Below are 15,098 nucleotides of genomic sequence, written 5' to 3' on the forward strand. Positions count from 1 at the left end.
ACTGGGATGGGAGTTTTGGGGAGGGAAAAAGCTGTGGAGAAATGCTTTGGAGCCACATGCAATGGAGAATGTTCAGGAGATCCCCCCCAGATCGCATTCCAGGGTCCCAGCCTTCAGCTCTGGTCTGGAAAGGGCCGATCCCTGCCCCAGTCCCTCTTCCTGTGGTGGCATGTCTAGAGTTCCCTGCCCCACTCTCGTTAGGACGTGCCTTTCCCCTGCTCTTGCCAATCCAGCATGTTCCTGTCCGTCCTGTTTGTGGTTCCCTTCCGTCTGCGTTAGCAGAGCCTGTGCTCCCTCGGCGCCTCCTCCGTAGGGTGAGGGTTTTTGCTCCTCTTGTTTTCTAACCCTTTGATTGTTCCTGTCTCTCTAATTGCCGGGGACCCAGCGGACTTCTGGGCTCCTTCTTCCTTTTGTTGTGGTAGGAGTTGGCAAAAGCTGCTGCTGTTTGCAGAGTTTCAGACCCAAGTCCCGCTCATCTGCTCTCCTTATTGCACATGTATAAATAATATTTACAGAGATGTGTGTGCCTGTGTATGTGCACGTTTGGAGCAGCAAGGTGAATTCCCTGGTGGGAGTGGAGAGCTGGCGAAGCTGGCGTCGTGCAGGTGTTGATGGAGCAGGTGATAATATGCGTGTTGCAGTACAACCCTGCAGATTGTCTGTCTTTTTCCTGCCACTGCGAGGTCAGATCCTTGTCTGTTTTTCCCTCTGACCCGAGCCTGCCATGGCTCTTTGCGTGCTCCGACTTTGGGTTGGCACCTCTTGGATTTGGAGATTGAACTTCATCTTCTGCTGTCAGCTCCTGTGGGTTGTTCCTGCGCATCAGTGGTCATCAGTGGTCCACCACTTCATTGGGATTGTTCCTGAATTCCATGCCTCACCTTAGGGCTGGGAAGGGACTGGTACCAGCCAAAAATCTGGTTCATCCAGCTCGTTACCGTCTTTGCCCACCCGCACAAAGGAATTGCTGTGGATCCGTGACACAAAGAGTGTTGCGCAGGGGTGAGGTGCTCGCTGCCAATCGCCGGCCCCATCGGTGATTTGGAGAGAGGCTCTGGAGAGGCAGGTTGATGGGGTTGGTTTGGACACAGCAGCTTGGAACTGGGGAGCAGGTGCTGGGGCAGGAGTAGGAAGGGGAGGAGGAGGCGGCCATAGAAACACGCAGGGCAGCTTTGGGAAGCCGTTAGCGACTCCGGTGCACAAAGTGATCTCCTGATTCGGCATTTTCCCTGCTGCTGAAATGAGAGGTCAGTGCTTTTCATTTCTAGCTTGCATGCAAGCCCCCCAGTTCCTGGGGTTAAAAATCTCCATAATGACCTGTCAGAGAGTGGATTATTAGCTGTACAGAGCTGAGGATGCTGTGGGGAGCAGATGGAAAATGGTCTGGCTGCGGCAGCCTGGCTGATGAAAGAATCCCTGGCATTTTTACAGTGTTTGCATCTCTGGAAATGCACCATGAAGCTGCTTTCCAGGCTCCTGCCTGCTGGGGTTTGGAGAAATTTGTGTGTGTGTGGTGTGTTTTTTTGTTTTTTTTTTTTTTTACCTCTCATTTCTCTTTAAGTCACCTGTTTTTGAAGTGTCACTTGTAAATAGTACCAGGAGCAGGCAGGCCTGCAGCTTGGCAGGGAAGGGGATGACAGTGCTGCTCGAGAGCAGCCTCATCCAAATGGGTGGTCAAGGATTTCTTAAGGATTCTGGAGAGCAGGCGGCCTGGCTGGGCGGTGCTGGGAAGAAGCTGTTACATGTGTTAATTATGTCTCGTCAGGGTAATTGCCAAGACTCGGGTGCTGTGTCAGGTTGTGCGTGGGTGTCTTTCTTGTTTCTCTCCCTGGGAGAGAGGCTGGGAAGCAGGGAGGAGATATTTTGTGCTCTCCGGGGTCAGCTGTGGTGTGGGCAGGTAGGGCTGAACGCTTGCTTCCCGGTTAAGACTGGGTACTTCTACAATTGCGTCTCTGCTTCCCACTGGAAGCTTATCATGGCCAGAGGCGATGGTGGTAAACACCCCAAATCAGGGTGCTGTGTTGCTCTGCCCAGAGGTGCAGATGGGATGGGAACTCTCATGCTTCCCGTTGCGATTTGGCCTTTGGTGACTGCTCTGACGCGTCCCAAGTGTCACAGGCACTCTGAAGCCTGGGATTTATTTCCCACCAAGGCACTTGACTTCCCTGGCGAGCAGCTCTTGTCCCTTGCAGCAAGGCTGGTGTGGAGAGGAGCCCTCCCTCCGGGTGGCATTGGCAGGAGAGGAATCAATCCTCCCTCCCAGGGGCAGCGCTCGATAATTCAGAGGGAAATGGCGAGCAGGGAAATGTGTGAGTAATGTCTTGTTGGAGCCGAGAGCCGTGACCTGCCAGGGCTGGTATTGATCGAGGACTGGTGCCAGATGGCCGCTGCTGCGGGGGCGGCTGTGGAGCAGCCCCAGCCCAGGGGGTGGCAGAAGGATGCTGCGAGGGAGATTTGGGAGGTTGGGGGTTTCACCCTGCCCAGATCTCTCCTGCCTGCAGGTGTGGCTGTCAATGATCTGCCTGCCCATGGTTCTTTGTGTGTAACCCTGTTCTCTTTGCTCTCCCTTCCAGCAGCGATGCCGTCACCTGGGCAGACCCTGACCACTGGAAGCCCCCCAAGGACGTAGGTGACCCCCAGGGCATAGAGGCAGAGGGAAGAGCCTTGAACCGTGAGGGGCCGTTAACTCTAAGATGTCCTTGAGCAGCGGAGCTTCCGGAGGGAAAGGAATTGATGCGAACCCGGTTGAAACGTATGACAGCGGGGATGAGTGGGACATTGGTGTAGGGAATCTCATCATTGACCTGGACGCTGATTTGGAGAAGGATCAGCAGAAATTGGAAATGTCGGGCTCCAAGGAGGTGGGGCTCCCGGCACCCAATGCAGTGGCGACGCTACCGGATAACATCAAGTTTGTGAGCCCAGTGCCGGGCCCGCAGGGCAAGGAGGGCAAATCCAAGTCGAAAAGGAGCAAGACTGGCAAGGACAGTGGGAAGCCGACCTCAGGGTCGTCCCTGTTCACTCCCAGTGAGGGAGCTGGTGGCAAGAAGGAGGCTCAAGGACGCTCTGGGGATGGTGCGAACTCGGGCGGTTTGGTGCCCGCCGTCACCCCGAAGGGCTCGGAGAAGTCGGCCAAGGCGTCTCGCAGTGTGGCTGGCTCCAAGAAGGAGAAGGAGGGCAGCTCATCCAAAAGCAAGAAGGAAAGGATTGAGGGTGCAGGGGCTGCGGCAGAGAAGGAGCCTAGCGTGCTGCAGCCCCTGGCCCTGGCAGTGAGGGTGGGACAGTATGATGGGGGCCAGGGGACAGAGCCTGCTACTACTGAGCAGCTTGGGAGTATAGCTATTGACACGGGAGCTGCGCTCAATCCTTTGGGAGTAAAGTCGGAGCTGGAGGATGGAGAAAGTGAGTGCCGGCAGCTGAAAAAGGTGAAGTCAGAGAAGGTAAGAAAGGTGTTGGGGCATGGGTGCTGTTGCTGCTGCTCACATGGCGTTGCTGGGACGTGGCATTGTGGGTGGCAAGGGAGCAGGACCGTGTGTCATGTACTGCTGGGGCCAGCACTGATGTGTGGCCATTGCCTCCTGGTTTTGGCATGAAGGTGGTTTGGCCGTGTGATGTGCTGGTGTCTGGACATGGCGATGGAGTGACCCCGGTCAAGCCTGGCTGCTGGGAACCATGTGTGAGCAAATCACCTGCAGACACTGTGCTCCAGGTACCATGCTGCTGTACCCTCTGAGATTTGATTTTTCTCGGCACTGTGGCTGTGCTGAGTGAGTCCTCTCTGGCCTCTGTCACTCTGAAGTCAAGGTGATGTCCTGGTGCTTTGCCTGCTCCATCTCCCAAGGGGACGCAGAGTCTGTGCTGTGCTCTGCATCCCACTGGCTTCACCTTGTGTGTCAAGGCTCCCTGCAGCTCCTGAAGGAATTTATTTCTCGCCGGTTGCATCATGTGCAGAGAAGGATCCCTTAACGTGTTAGTGGATGTGGGATCTGCATGGGCATGCAGGTGAGCACAAGGAGCAGGGCTGGCAGGAGTCAGCGCCTCATTCCTGGGTCTGCCGATGGTACATGGGCTCTGTCCCACTTGTGGTGGTGATCTAGGGCTGTTGGGTGGCTATGGGTGATGTTTGACGTGTCACTCCTCTACTAACACGTGGCAGTGATGCTGAGCTGGCCAAGCTGCTCTTCCAGGTCACCAGGGGCACGAAAAGCCCTGCCAGTGGCAGACGGCCAACAGGATGAGCGGCCTCCTGTCCATCTGGGCGCTGCTGGGCTCTGGGTGGCTTCATGGCTGTGTCTGCATCTGGCCGTTTTTCAGGACACTCTGCTGGTTTCTAAGCAGTCACAGTGGCTGATGCAATTTCTGGTTCAGGTGGGGAAGACTTTGAGCACATGGAGGTCTATGCTTTCCTCTGTGCCAGCTGCACACGAGGTGTCACTGGCATGTGGGCACGTGCCTGTGAAGCCCTGTGTTTGTCACGCACAGGGTGAGCCCCACAAGCACGTGCGTTCGGGTCGGCTTGGCCCTGTAGCCGTCGGCATGTGCTGGTGTGTCAGGAGAGTGGCTGGGGAGTATGAGAAGCAGTGTCACCATGTTTGCAGCCACAGGTTCCCTTGGGAGGATTTCTGCTTCGGTGTGGGGATCACAATGGGGGCACTGGAGTGGGTGGGGAGGGCACAGTGGCATTGGGAGAGGTGCTGAGACCAGAGGTTTGTTGGGGAGCATATACGGAGAAAAGGGTGGTGGGGATGGTCAGCCGTGGGATGGCTCTGGGACAAGGGCTGCTAAATAGATTGGTGTTTCCTCCACTTGAGAGGAAGACTCCTGGGGCAGATGATTGAAGCCTGTGAAATTCAGGTGTGGAGACATGTTCCTTTGTTCTGGCAGTGGAACCAAAGTGAATGAAACCAGGAAGAGCAGCAGATGCTCTTTTGCATGATGGACTGGAATGCTGCTTCTAAAAGCGGTGGATGCTGGAAGTCCGCCTATGATTTGGGGCACCTGGGTGGGCTTGTGGAGGAGAAACTCATTGGGGGGGTGTACAGGGCAATGTGTTTTGGCTTGGGAAAAGCCTGAAGAGGCCTGGGAATTGGTTTGGGAAATACCTCAACATGCTTGGCTGTTATGTTCCCTCGTAGCCATCTGTGCTGGCTGCTGTGACAGCCAGCACTGGAGCTGCAGGACCTTGGGTTGTACCCTGCATGGCTTTGCTGTGTTGTTACTATTAAAGATTTATTTTTTTCACTGATACAGCTGCAGAAACTCTTTGCAGTTGGAGAGACCAACGTGAGGTGTGGTGTTGGTGGACGAGAAGCTCCACACACCCTGGTCATGTGTGTTGGCACCTGGAAATCCCTCCGTGTCCTGGGCTCGTCACCCAGCATGGGCAGCAGGGGAGGGGGGGATTCTGCGCCTCTGCCCCACTCAGGTGAGACCCCACCTGCAGAGCTGCCTCCAGCCACGGGGTCCTGACATCAGAAGAACATGGAGCTGCTGGAGAGAGTCCAGAGGAAGCCATGGAGATGCTCTGAGGACTGGAGCCCCTCTGCCCTGGAGCCAGGCAGGGAGAGCTGGGGGTGCTCACCTGGAGAGGAGAAGGCTCCAGGGAGAGCTCAGAGCCCCTTGCAGGGCCTAAAGGGGCTCCAGGAGAGCTGGAGAGGGACTTGGGATGAAGAGTGCCAGGACAAGGGGGAATGGCTTCCTACTTGTAGAAGAGAGGGTTAGATGGGATATTGGGAAGAAATTCTTCCCTGTGAGGGTGGGGAGGCCCTGGCACAGGTTTCCCAGGGAAGCTGTGGCTGCCCCTGGATCCCTGGAAGTGTTCAGGCCAGGTTGGACGGGGCTTGAAGCAATCTGGTCTAGTGGAAGGAAGGTGTCCCTGCCCATGGCAGGAGGTGGAAAAACATGGACATTAAGGTCCCTTTCTAACCCAAATGATTCTATCTTCTTTGTGCTGACACCTGGTGAGGACAGTTCTGCCATTTTACTTGTCCAGGTTCAGGCACAACCCCCTCGGTGAAGGCTCAGGCTGGAGGGCTGATCCCTGTCTTGAGAAGGGATTTGATGTCTGGATCTGCAGGAACATGTGTCACTTAGGAGGAAGCATTGTCTGTGTTTCGTCAGCCTCCTGGGGGCAGCTGGATGGCTTCCTTTGGGTCGGGAAAGCCGTGGGCGAGAAGAAAGGTGTCTGCATGGTAAGGGGTGGGAAAGCAGTTCTGTGTCTCGAGGAAGAGCCTGAGGCTGGGCGGATGCCTGGGGCAGGGTGGAGGACCAGTGGGATGCAATGGGGGATGTGGCGTTGGGCCCGTCCTGTCTCCTGAAAGCTGCAGCAGTGGCCCAAAAACTGCATGTGGCGTCCAAAGGACAAGCCAAGCGCAGAGGTAAATGCTGGCTGTGGGAGGGAAGGCAACTCCTCCAGGCAGTGCATTGAGAGGATTAAGGCAGCAGGTTCACTCTGGCCTGGGGACAAGCCCCGCCTGGGAAGAGAAACTTGCTCAGACTGAAACAGGAACGGCCACAACGTGACTCAGCCCAACCTTTGGTCTCCCTTAGCTTGTCCTTTGCTTAACCCTGTGCTGCTCCCGCTTCCGTTTCGGGCAGGGAAGCTGGTCTCCATCTGCGGATGAAGAAAGGGAGACTGTCTGTCCCTCCGCTGCCTTCAGCCTGGGGTAGGCGACCTCCCCGTAGGAGATGTGTGCTGAGCCGGCAGCCGCCAGCCAGGAGGCTCTGTTGTATCTCCATGGCTGGAATAACGAGCACTTTAGCAGGGAGTATTTTTCCTTGATGAGGTGCTTCAATGCCGCAGCCAGCTCTTGCCCCAGCCAGCTCACCCCACTTGCCTCTACTTCTGCTTTTGTGTTCTTCCAATATCTTGCTGTAGGATTTGGCAGCCGTCGAGTCCTTGTTGGGTGTAGGAAGGAGTTTTGCTTTGGGTTTTGCCAGACACTTTTCCGTGTCAGCCGGTGCTCCATGGCTCTGTGTCCATGGGCGAGTTCAACCTCTCTCCATGTCTGACACAGCAGTGATGGAGCCTGTGGACATGGCCCTTGGGCTCTATGGGATGTGTTTTGCCAGAGTGGCCCCATGGCTCTGGTTGCTGCTTTCTGGGGTGAAGCCTTCGGAACTGAATATCCCAAATATCCTTTTTTTTGTTGTGGATCTTGGCCGTGTCCTGGCTTGTTATGCGCTCTCCTCGAACCCAGTGCCATCAGTGTGTTGGGACACAGGTGATAACTTCTCCAGGGATGGGGCTGATCTGAAACCCACTGGTGATAACCCTGCTGAGACCTTCCAAGGTCTCTGGGATGGGCTGAGCACCTCGAGAAGGCTTGCCTTTGGCTGTGGTCAGTGCCTGAGCGGCTCCCTGGAGCCCCAAAACATATGTGGAGGGGCAGCAGTGGGAGCCTAAAATACTTGCAGCAGGGAGAGAAAAGAGCTTGTGCTGGTGGACCCACGAGCATGGCGACCAGTGGCTGGGTCAGTCCCTGGGTCACTGGGGGTGGCTGGAGCCGAGTTGGCGTTTGGTTTGGTTTGGTTTGGGGGACACTGGTGCTGGGAGGGAATGGCAGCTCTCGGCAAGCAGCCGAGCTCAGCAAAATGGCCGTGCACAGAGGAGCAGCGCTGGTTTTGCCCCACCAGCCGCTGTCACGTGGCTGAGCTGGCCCTGGGGCTGGTGGTCGAGCTGGCCCCTTCCTCACCAGCCCTGCACCCACCACACTGCCCACACTGGGCCCCTGCACCCGCTCCTGGCACTCCGGGGCGTGCTGGCCTGGCCGGGGGATGTTGAGCATTAAACAAAAGAGCCTCCCAGCTCTTGGCTGCCGCTCCGGCTTTGTTTTGATTGAGAGGTTGTTCAGCAGGAGGAGGGAGGGGGTTTTTTTTTTTTCCTTCTCTTCTGACGAGCGTCCAGATGCGACGCTGCTGCAGACAAGGGAAAGGCAAACAGAAGCCGCTGGAGACTCGGCTCTTCTGAAAAGCCTCTCTGGGTCACGTGTGCTGCGGTTTTGGGCAGCCAGGAGGGTGGATTCATCCGTGTCCCTCTGCGGGAGAGGGGGTGGAAGCCACCGGTGCATTTTTTCTCCTGAACTTCTCCCAAGACACAGTGTAGTGATGTCCTGTGCGTGCTCAGAGCAGACATCCCTGCTGTGGGTGACCTGATAGAGAGGGGCTCTTGTAAGATGGGGGACACTGCAGTGTGTTCACACCAAAACTGGTGGTTCCGTGGGAGGACAGCGTGGCAGCAGAGGGAGTGCTCGGCATCAGGTGGCCATGGAGGCAGTGGGGTGGTGACCCCACACCAGTGGCAGCTGCCGAAAAAGAAATACACCCAAGCAATGCTGTGCACTATCCCTGCTGCTGCTGGCTTACTCAGCAGTTTGCAGGGTGGCTTTGGTGTCAGCTTTGCGGACCTTCACGCCCTAATCCAGGGGTGCAGACCTGCGTGGTGTCTCCAGTGCTGGTCCTACAGCCTCAGTGGGATGTGGGATGGACCCCCAGGTGCCAGATGTCCTGCAGCATTAATCCTTTACCTGGAGTGAAAGCGTGGTTGCCTTTTTTTAGCCATTTTTCTATTTTTGGGGGGAGGGATGAAGCTTGGTTGTGGGTGCAGCAGCAAGGATTGGGGTGAGGGATTTCTGCGAGACTCCAGCTTGAAGAGGTGAGATCTCCCAGTCCCTCTGCTGGGTCCAAGCCCAACAGGAGATGGCCATAGACTGTCTTGGGAACATTTCTTGATGTGGGGGAGAACCAGGATGAGACGCGGGCTGGTCCCAGCCTTGTGCTTTGACAATGTGCTTGGGATTTTGACTGGTGTGGGGTTCCTTGTCTTGGGGCCAGAATTTGGGTGGAGCAACTCCCAGTAGAGCTGTTTTGGTGAAAACAATTGTTGCTTTACAGACCCTCCAAAGCTGGCTTTGGAGCTGGTGTTCACCCTGTGCTTCATTTTCCCTGGGGATCTTTAGGGCGTGTGGGAAGCCCAGTGCTTGGGTAGGGACCTGCTCATGCCCGAAACCCTGGGGAGAAGTTGTTTCCCAGCCCTTGCTCTGCAGGGCTTGTCTCTTTCCGGGGAATTGGCAGCTCAGGGAGGTGGCAGGGGCGTGCAGGCAGCTACCGGCTCCTGCCTGATCTGCTCGCTGTGGTTCTTTTTCTCCAGCCATGCTGGAATCGGCCGCCTCCAGAGCTGCTGACAGGGCTGTGTTGGGAGTCCTTGGGAATGACACCACTCGTTTCCTTATCGTCCCCAGCCCCGCCGCCCGGAGCCTTCTGCTCTAGGAACAAGGCAAGAAGGGGGCATGCAGCCAACATGTGTCAAGAGCTACAAAGGAGGAAATTGGCCTCGTTCACTTCAAACCATGGGGTTAGTGCTGGAGTTTTGGCTCCTGCTGAGAGGTTATTTATATGTGGGCTTTTTTTTATAACCACTGGATGTAGCAGGCTGGGAGTTCCAGCTGATCCCACCTCTGAAGGCTTTACAAAGGGAAAATTGCATCTCTCCCTGGTTGCTTTCCCAGATGGCAGTATTAGGAAGGACTAAAGGGCTGAGTTAGCTTTGATGCCCGACCCATCAGCATTGCTGTATCCCAGTGAGCTGCCTGTCATGCTGAAACATGGCCTGATCTCTGCCAGAACGGGCAGCAGGACATGTGGCTCCCTGTCAAGGACATGGTGGTAGGAAATGGAGCAGCGCTGGGAAAGAAGAGGAAAAACCTCCCCACTCCTGAAGTGTGAGAGTGGAATGACACCGTGGTAACGAGGGGGCTGATAGAGGGGGGACAGAGGAGGAACAGCCCCTTCTCTGCTTCCTTGGTGCAAGCGACCTGCGAATCGGCTCCCCCAGTGCTTTGATGAGAGATTTTGATGGGAAGGCTGACGGGTGATTGATCCTGCTGATTCATGGGCCTGATTCCTCCCCTGAGAGCAACGGGAACTGCTGGAGATGGGTCAGATTTTGAGGCTAACGGGCTCTGGTAGACTCTGTGGTGTTTTTTGCTTTGCTTCCAGGCTGGCTGTAGCTGCTCATTAGCCTAATGACCCCAGTTACCCAGCACCATTTATCTGCCGAGGGAGATTTCTTTAAAGGAAGATTTTCGCCTCTGGAGTGCTGTGCGACCCTGAAAGCTTCAAAACTCTGCGAGCTGCTCCTGAAGCCCTGCCGGGGAGCTGATGCAGGGGGAGTGTGCCAGGAATAACCCGCTAATGAGCAAAGCTGCTCCTCCACCCGGCAGCCAGGGAGGCCACGGGAAAGGGCTGCAGAGCACAGGCTGCCTGCTTTTCCCCTCCTATGCTTTTAAAGGCTGCTTGGTTGGGGATTCACGGCCTTTTCCCTGTTTTCTGCAGGCACGACATCCTCTGTGCCACTGCTTTCACAGTGCTGCATTGCTCTGCTGCTACTCTCGAGGCTGCTTTGGTCTGGAGCTGTGAAATCCATCTTCCCTGTGAATCCTCGTGTGCAGGCAACCCTGGAGATGTGTTGGGCAAGAGGGCACTTAAATCCCCAGAGCTGAAGGTGGGCAGGAGAAAAAGCAGTGGTGATTGCTGTGGACTTTCTGGGGTGGTTTTGTGACGTTCCTGCCTCGTGGTGATCAGTGCCTGGAGCTCAAGCACTCAGTGGGTGCAAGAGGAGCCACCCCAGGGCTCAGAGCTGTTGAGCAGCAGCTGGGAGAGCAGCCCAGGGCTGGGAAGCAACTGCCGGGCTCCGGAATGATTTAAAGCCACCAGCAGCCTGACGATATGTTGTATTTGGTGACAACATCTGCTCGAGATATTCCTGTCCCTGTTACTCATTCCTGCCCACGGACCAGATCAGGGAGCTGATCTGATGTAAATAAACGTGCTCAGGGTTTTCTGGGGTGAGCTCAGGCTGTGGGCTGGCATGGACAGGTGAGCTGGGATGGATGGGGCATGGACAGCCATGATGGCACTGGGGCTGGAGATGGGGGCATGGCAGTGATGGTGGCACCTGGGGTGGGGGCACAGCAGTTGTAGTGGCACCTGGGGCTGGAGATGGGGGCTTTGCTGGGACCATGCTGTGGTATAAAGGTTTTAGGGTCTCACTGGCCTCTCACAGGGCTCACAGTGGTTTTGATGAGCTCTGCTCAATCCAGGAGAGCACATGGTGCCTGTGCTCCCATCCTTCCTCCTCCTGTGCTCCCAGCCTTGCCAGCTGAATGGTGCTGGCTCCATCCCAGTGTTCTGTGGGCAGGATAAATCCCTGTGCAGGAAGATGCTACCACAGAGCTTTTGTACGGTGTGGTGATGGCATGTACTCATATCTGCTGACTTTTCCTGTCCTTGACACTGAAGTGGCTTTAAAACTTGGTATCTAGATTTATTTTAAGATACTGTCTGGCCCTCATTCGCTTGGGGTGTCTTGGAATGTGTTGTGATGAATAGTGTGGAGAGCATGCCTGCTCTGCAGCCTGAGCTGGAATTCTGGTTGGGATGTGGAGGTCACCATGTTTTGTCTTGTTGAGGGGATGAGGTGTGATAAAGCTCAAAAGTGGATTTTGTCTGGTGCTGAGGGAGTAAGAGCACCCCCTGGGCTGCCCTCCCTTAATGCAGATGCAGGAGCCTGCATGTCTCAATTTCCCCTGTCCATTGCAGGGATTGGTTTCTCCTCTTAGGCTTGAGCATGGGGTTTGTTGGGGGGAGCACGAGGGTGCTCTGGGTAGAGAAGGCATCGTTGAAGCTACAGATCCTGTGGTTGTGGCGCTGTGTTCTTGGTTTTTTTCCCAAGCCAGAAAGTAGTTTCATTCCAGGAAGCTCGCTCACTCCCCCAATTAGCCATGGAAATGCAGCGTTGTGATATTTTCCCCAGGTATTATGCAAATGAACGCTGTTCCCAGACTTCCCCCTGCTCGCTCCCCCACCCCTCCCTCCACTCGTCGGGGTGCAGGTATGCTGCCTCCCGTGCTGGGAATGGCCCTCTCATCTGTTCAACAGATGGCTGTGCCATGTTCAGAGTGAACGGCGTGCCGTGTGGCTGGTGGTCACCATCCTAGGATCAGCCCTCAGAAAAGGGACCCTGGAGCTGGGTCTTGGTCCTGTGTTTGAGCTAGGCTGGAGGAGGGAGAGCTGCACCCATCCAGTGGGTCCTATGTGGGTAGTGGCAAGTAGAGTCTTGGGGTGTATTGTCTGAAAGGGGAGGCCATCCCAAAAGTCATCGGTACCACTGCAGCTGGGATGCTCCATCACCATTGCGGTGCAGCAGAGAGGCTGCTGTGTCCGTGTGGTCCCACACCAGACATGGTGCGCGCCGAGAGCCATGGCTACTGTGACTGCACCAGCTCCAAGCAAGTATTTCCAGCTGGTGCTGCCCTGCCAGCTTGGGATGCTGACCTGCCTTCCCCACAGGACACCAAGCCCCAGGTCTGCACTTCTGTGTCCCTCTGACCCACCGTGGTGTAAAGAATGGATGCCCCTTTGCGAGGAGAAGGGAACAAAGAAAGGGTTCACTGAAAGGGTGGCAAGGCATTGGAACAGGCTGCCCAAGGAAGTGGTGGAATCACCATCCCTGGAAGTGTTTGAAAAGTGTGTGGATGTGGCACTTGGAGTATGGTGGTGACCGTGGTGGTGCTGGGTTAATGGCTGGACTAGAGGTCCAGCCATTGGAGGTCTTCTTCAGCCTTTATGAGTCTATGAAAGCTGGAGCTGAGTTCCGGGAATCGAATGGCTAAGAGGGGCTTGAAAGAACAGCAGAGCGCTGGGTCTGGGCTCCATGTGCTCAGGGGCCAGGGGAAATTCCTTCCAAGGCTGAAAGGGGAGGATGGCTGGGCACCAGGCAGCTCTTTGAGGTGGTGACAAAGTCATCAAGCAGAGCTGGCCCGTGCTGGTGAAGCCTCTCCTGCCTGGGCACAGGTGGGAGCAGTGGATCTGTGGGGTACCTTGTACACAGAGCGAAGTTTCAGCATTTCCAGGGCTGTTTGCTGTTCTGTGGCTTGGAGGGGAGGAAGGTGACTGTGTCTGTATATCACGGACCTGGTTTGCTGACAGGAAGGTTTCTTTCTTTGCTCAGCATTAACATTTCAAGGTGCAGGAACTCTCTGGGTATTAGTGTTTTATGGTCTCACAGGCTGGCTATTAATGCTCTGCTTTGTGGGTAGGGTGAGGGAGCTGGAGGGGCTGAGTGGTGAATGTCCCTTTGAAGGAAACCAGCCTTTTGGTCAAACCCCTACAGCCAGGAGCAGAGCTGCCCTGGCCTGGGGGAAGAGTTGAAGCCCCTTGGGAGTGGGGAGAGCAGGTGGTTCAGCTCTCGGGCTGGGTCTGGATCTTGATCTTGCATCCAAAAAGACAAAGTTGCATGTGAAGCCACGCCCAAATGTGACCAAATGTGCCGTGGCTTTGCCAGATCCCTACCAGGCTTGTGGAGGAGCCACCTCCCAGGAAAAGGCCCTGCTTTATAGGGGCTTATAGCCTGTGCTCCTCCCTGCTGCTTCCTCCAGACCTAGAAAACAGGAGCTGTTGGTGTTCCCTGTGACAGAAACCTCAATGGCAGCTTGGACCAGCGTGTGTCCTGTCCTCATGGTCTCTCAGCAGGGTCGGTGTTTCCCTGTTCCCCCAGGGGCCATGAGGAGGTTCATGGCATTAAAAACTGGAAGTGTTGGGATTTCCAGGCTGTGTACTCATCAGTAAGGCCTTGGCTCTGGCAGGAGCAGCTCCCCGTGTAGGGCCCTGCAAAGGAGGAAGACGCATCAGATAGGGCAGCAGCACATCTGGTTCTGGTTTTTCTTGTATGAACAGAGGCTGTTTTGGGGTTCCCTTGCATTACCCCTGTACAGTGCTCTTGGTCCGCTTGAGCCCCGGGACCAAATTCATGTGCCTTCCTGCAGGGAAGGGGCTCTCCTCAGCTATTCTTGGCTGGGAGGGCAGGAGCCATCTTGGTGGTGTCCCGATGGCCTCCAGCCTTCGGCCGCAGGAATGAGAGTGACTAGACTTGCAGGTGCCTGTTGTTTCTGGGCAAGAAACCAAAGGCCACCAAAGCAGCCAGAATTTTCTGGGCAAAGAGGGGATCCAGTTTGGTGCAGATCCCAAGCCGGTAGCACAAGGAGCCTGTGGTGAGAGGTTACCTTCTCTTTTGAAGCCACCATCATGAACCAGAGCATGTTGAGTGGGGGTGAGAGACTGGGGTTTTGGTAAATTGGATGTTTCTGGGCGTGGAGACGTATTACAGTGCAGTGCTTTGCTCCTTCCCCACTGCTCCACTGTTGTGTGTTGTCCAAAAGCCTTTGGGAATGTTCCTCCCTGGTAGACGTGTTTCAAACATGACACTGAAGCAGGTGAGGTGCCTCGGCAGCCCCTGTCGGCTGAGCAATCCCAGCCTCCTGCCAGTGAACGTGGCCATTAAAACCCAGTCTCCGCTGGGAGCTGATGGTCTGATACGAGAGATGGGAAGAGCATTGCTTTCAATTTCCCACTGATCCGAATGAGCTGGTGTGGGAGACTCGGATGGCCTGGCTGAGTTGGGGGCTGTTAGCTCCAGCACTCAGAGCTGCTCTCAGGTCTGCATTGCTTCTCAGTTCTAGGAAATGGAATAAAGAGAAAACCACTTAGGAGGATTTTAATCAGAACTTGGCAGGAGAACTTAAGGAAACCCAAGAAATGTCCTGACAGCCGCATTCACGCAGGGATTGCCAGTGAATGGAAAGGGCAAAGGCAGGGCCTTGGCTCGGGTGGATTGGGTTTCTTCTGGCTTGTTTAAATGGGATGCCATTAGCATTCCTGCCCTCCCTGGCTGGGAGGGGAGGGGGGGAAATAAGCCTTCTTCGATATGCTGGAGACTTGTCAGCTGGAAATGAGGCTGAGTCCCCTGGGAGTAGATGATGAAAGTCATCCCAGACCTGCTGGAGATGGCCAGCATGGCTCAGGAGGAGGAGATTGCGTAATTTTTACTAATAGTGGCCTTGGAGTTTGGGACTGTCTTGTCGTATGGTTGGATTTCTTCAAGAGGTTGATCTTGGCAGGCTGGAGAGGTGGGTCTGTGGGAATCTCATGAAGTTCAGCAAGGTCCCTGTGCCGGGGCCATGCCTAGCACAAACACAGACTGGGTGGAGAACAGATTGAGCACAGCCCCAGGGGAAGGACTTGGGGGTGCTGGTGGCTGACAA

The 15,098-nt window shown here is 55.5% G+C and overlaps 1 protein-coding gene across 3 annotated transcripts in view; it reads left to right on the plus strand.

Annotated features, from left to right (window-relative positions):
- Positions 1-15,098, plus strand: part of ZNF609 (zinc finger protein 609) — a 64,916-nt gene that overhangs the window by 11,146 nt on the left and 38,672 nt on the right. For 2 of the 3 annotated variants that reach the window (XM_032123385.1, XM_032123382.1), the window contains exon 2: positions 2,574-3,440. In XM_032123385.1, coding sequence (XP_031979276.1) covers positions 2,694-3,440 — 747 coding nt within the window. In that variant the 5' untranslated portion in view covers positions 2,574-2,693. The remainder of the gene's footprint in view (positions 1-2,573; positions 3,441-15,098) is intronic. The other variant, XM_032123383.1, reaches the window with a different exon arrangement.

This window comes from Corvus moneduloides, chromosome 13, assembly GCF_009650955.1.
Source record: "Corvus moneduloides isolate bCorMon1 chromosome 13, bCorMon1.pri, whole genome shotgun sequence".
NCBI classification, from domain to species: domain Eukaryota; kingdom Metazoa; phylum Chordata; class Aves; order Passeriformes; family Corvidae; genus Corvus; species Corvus moneduloides.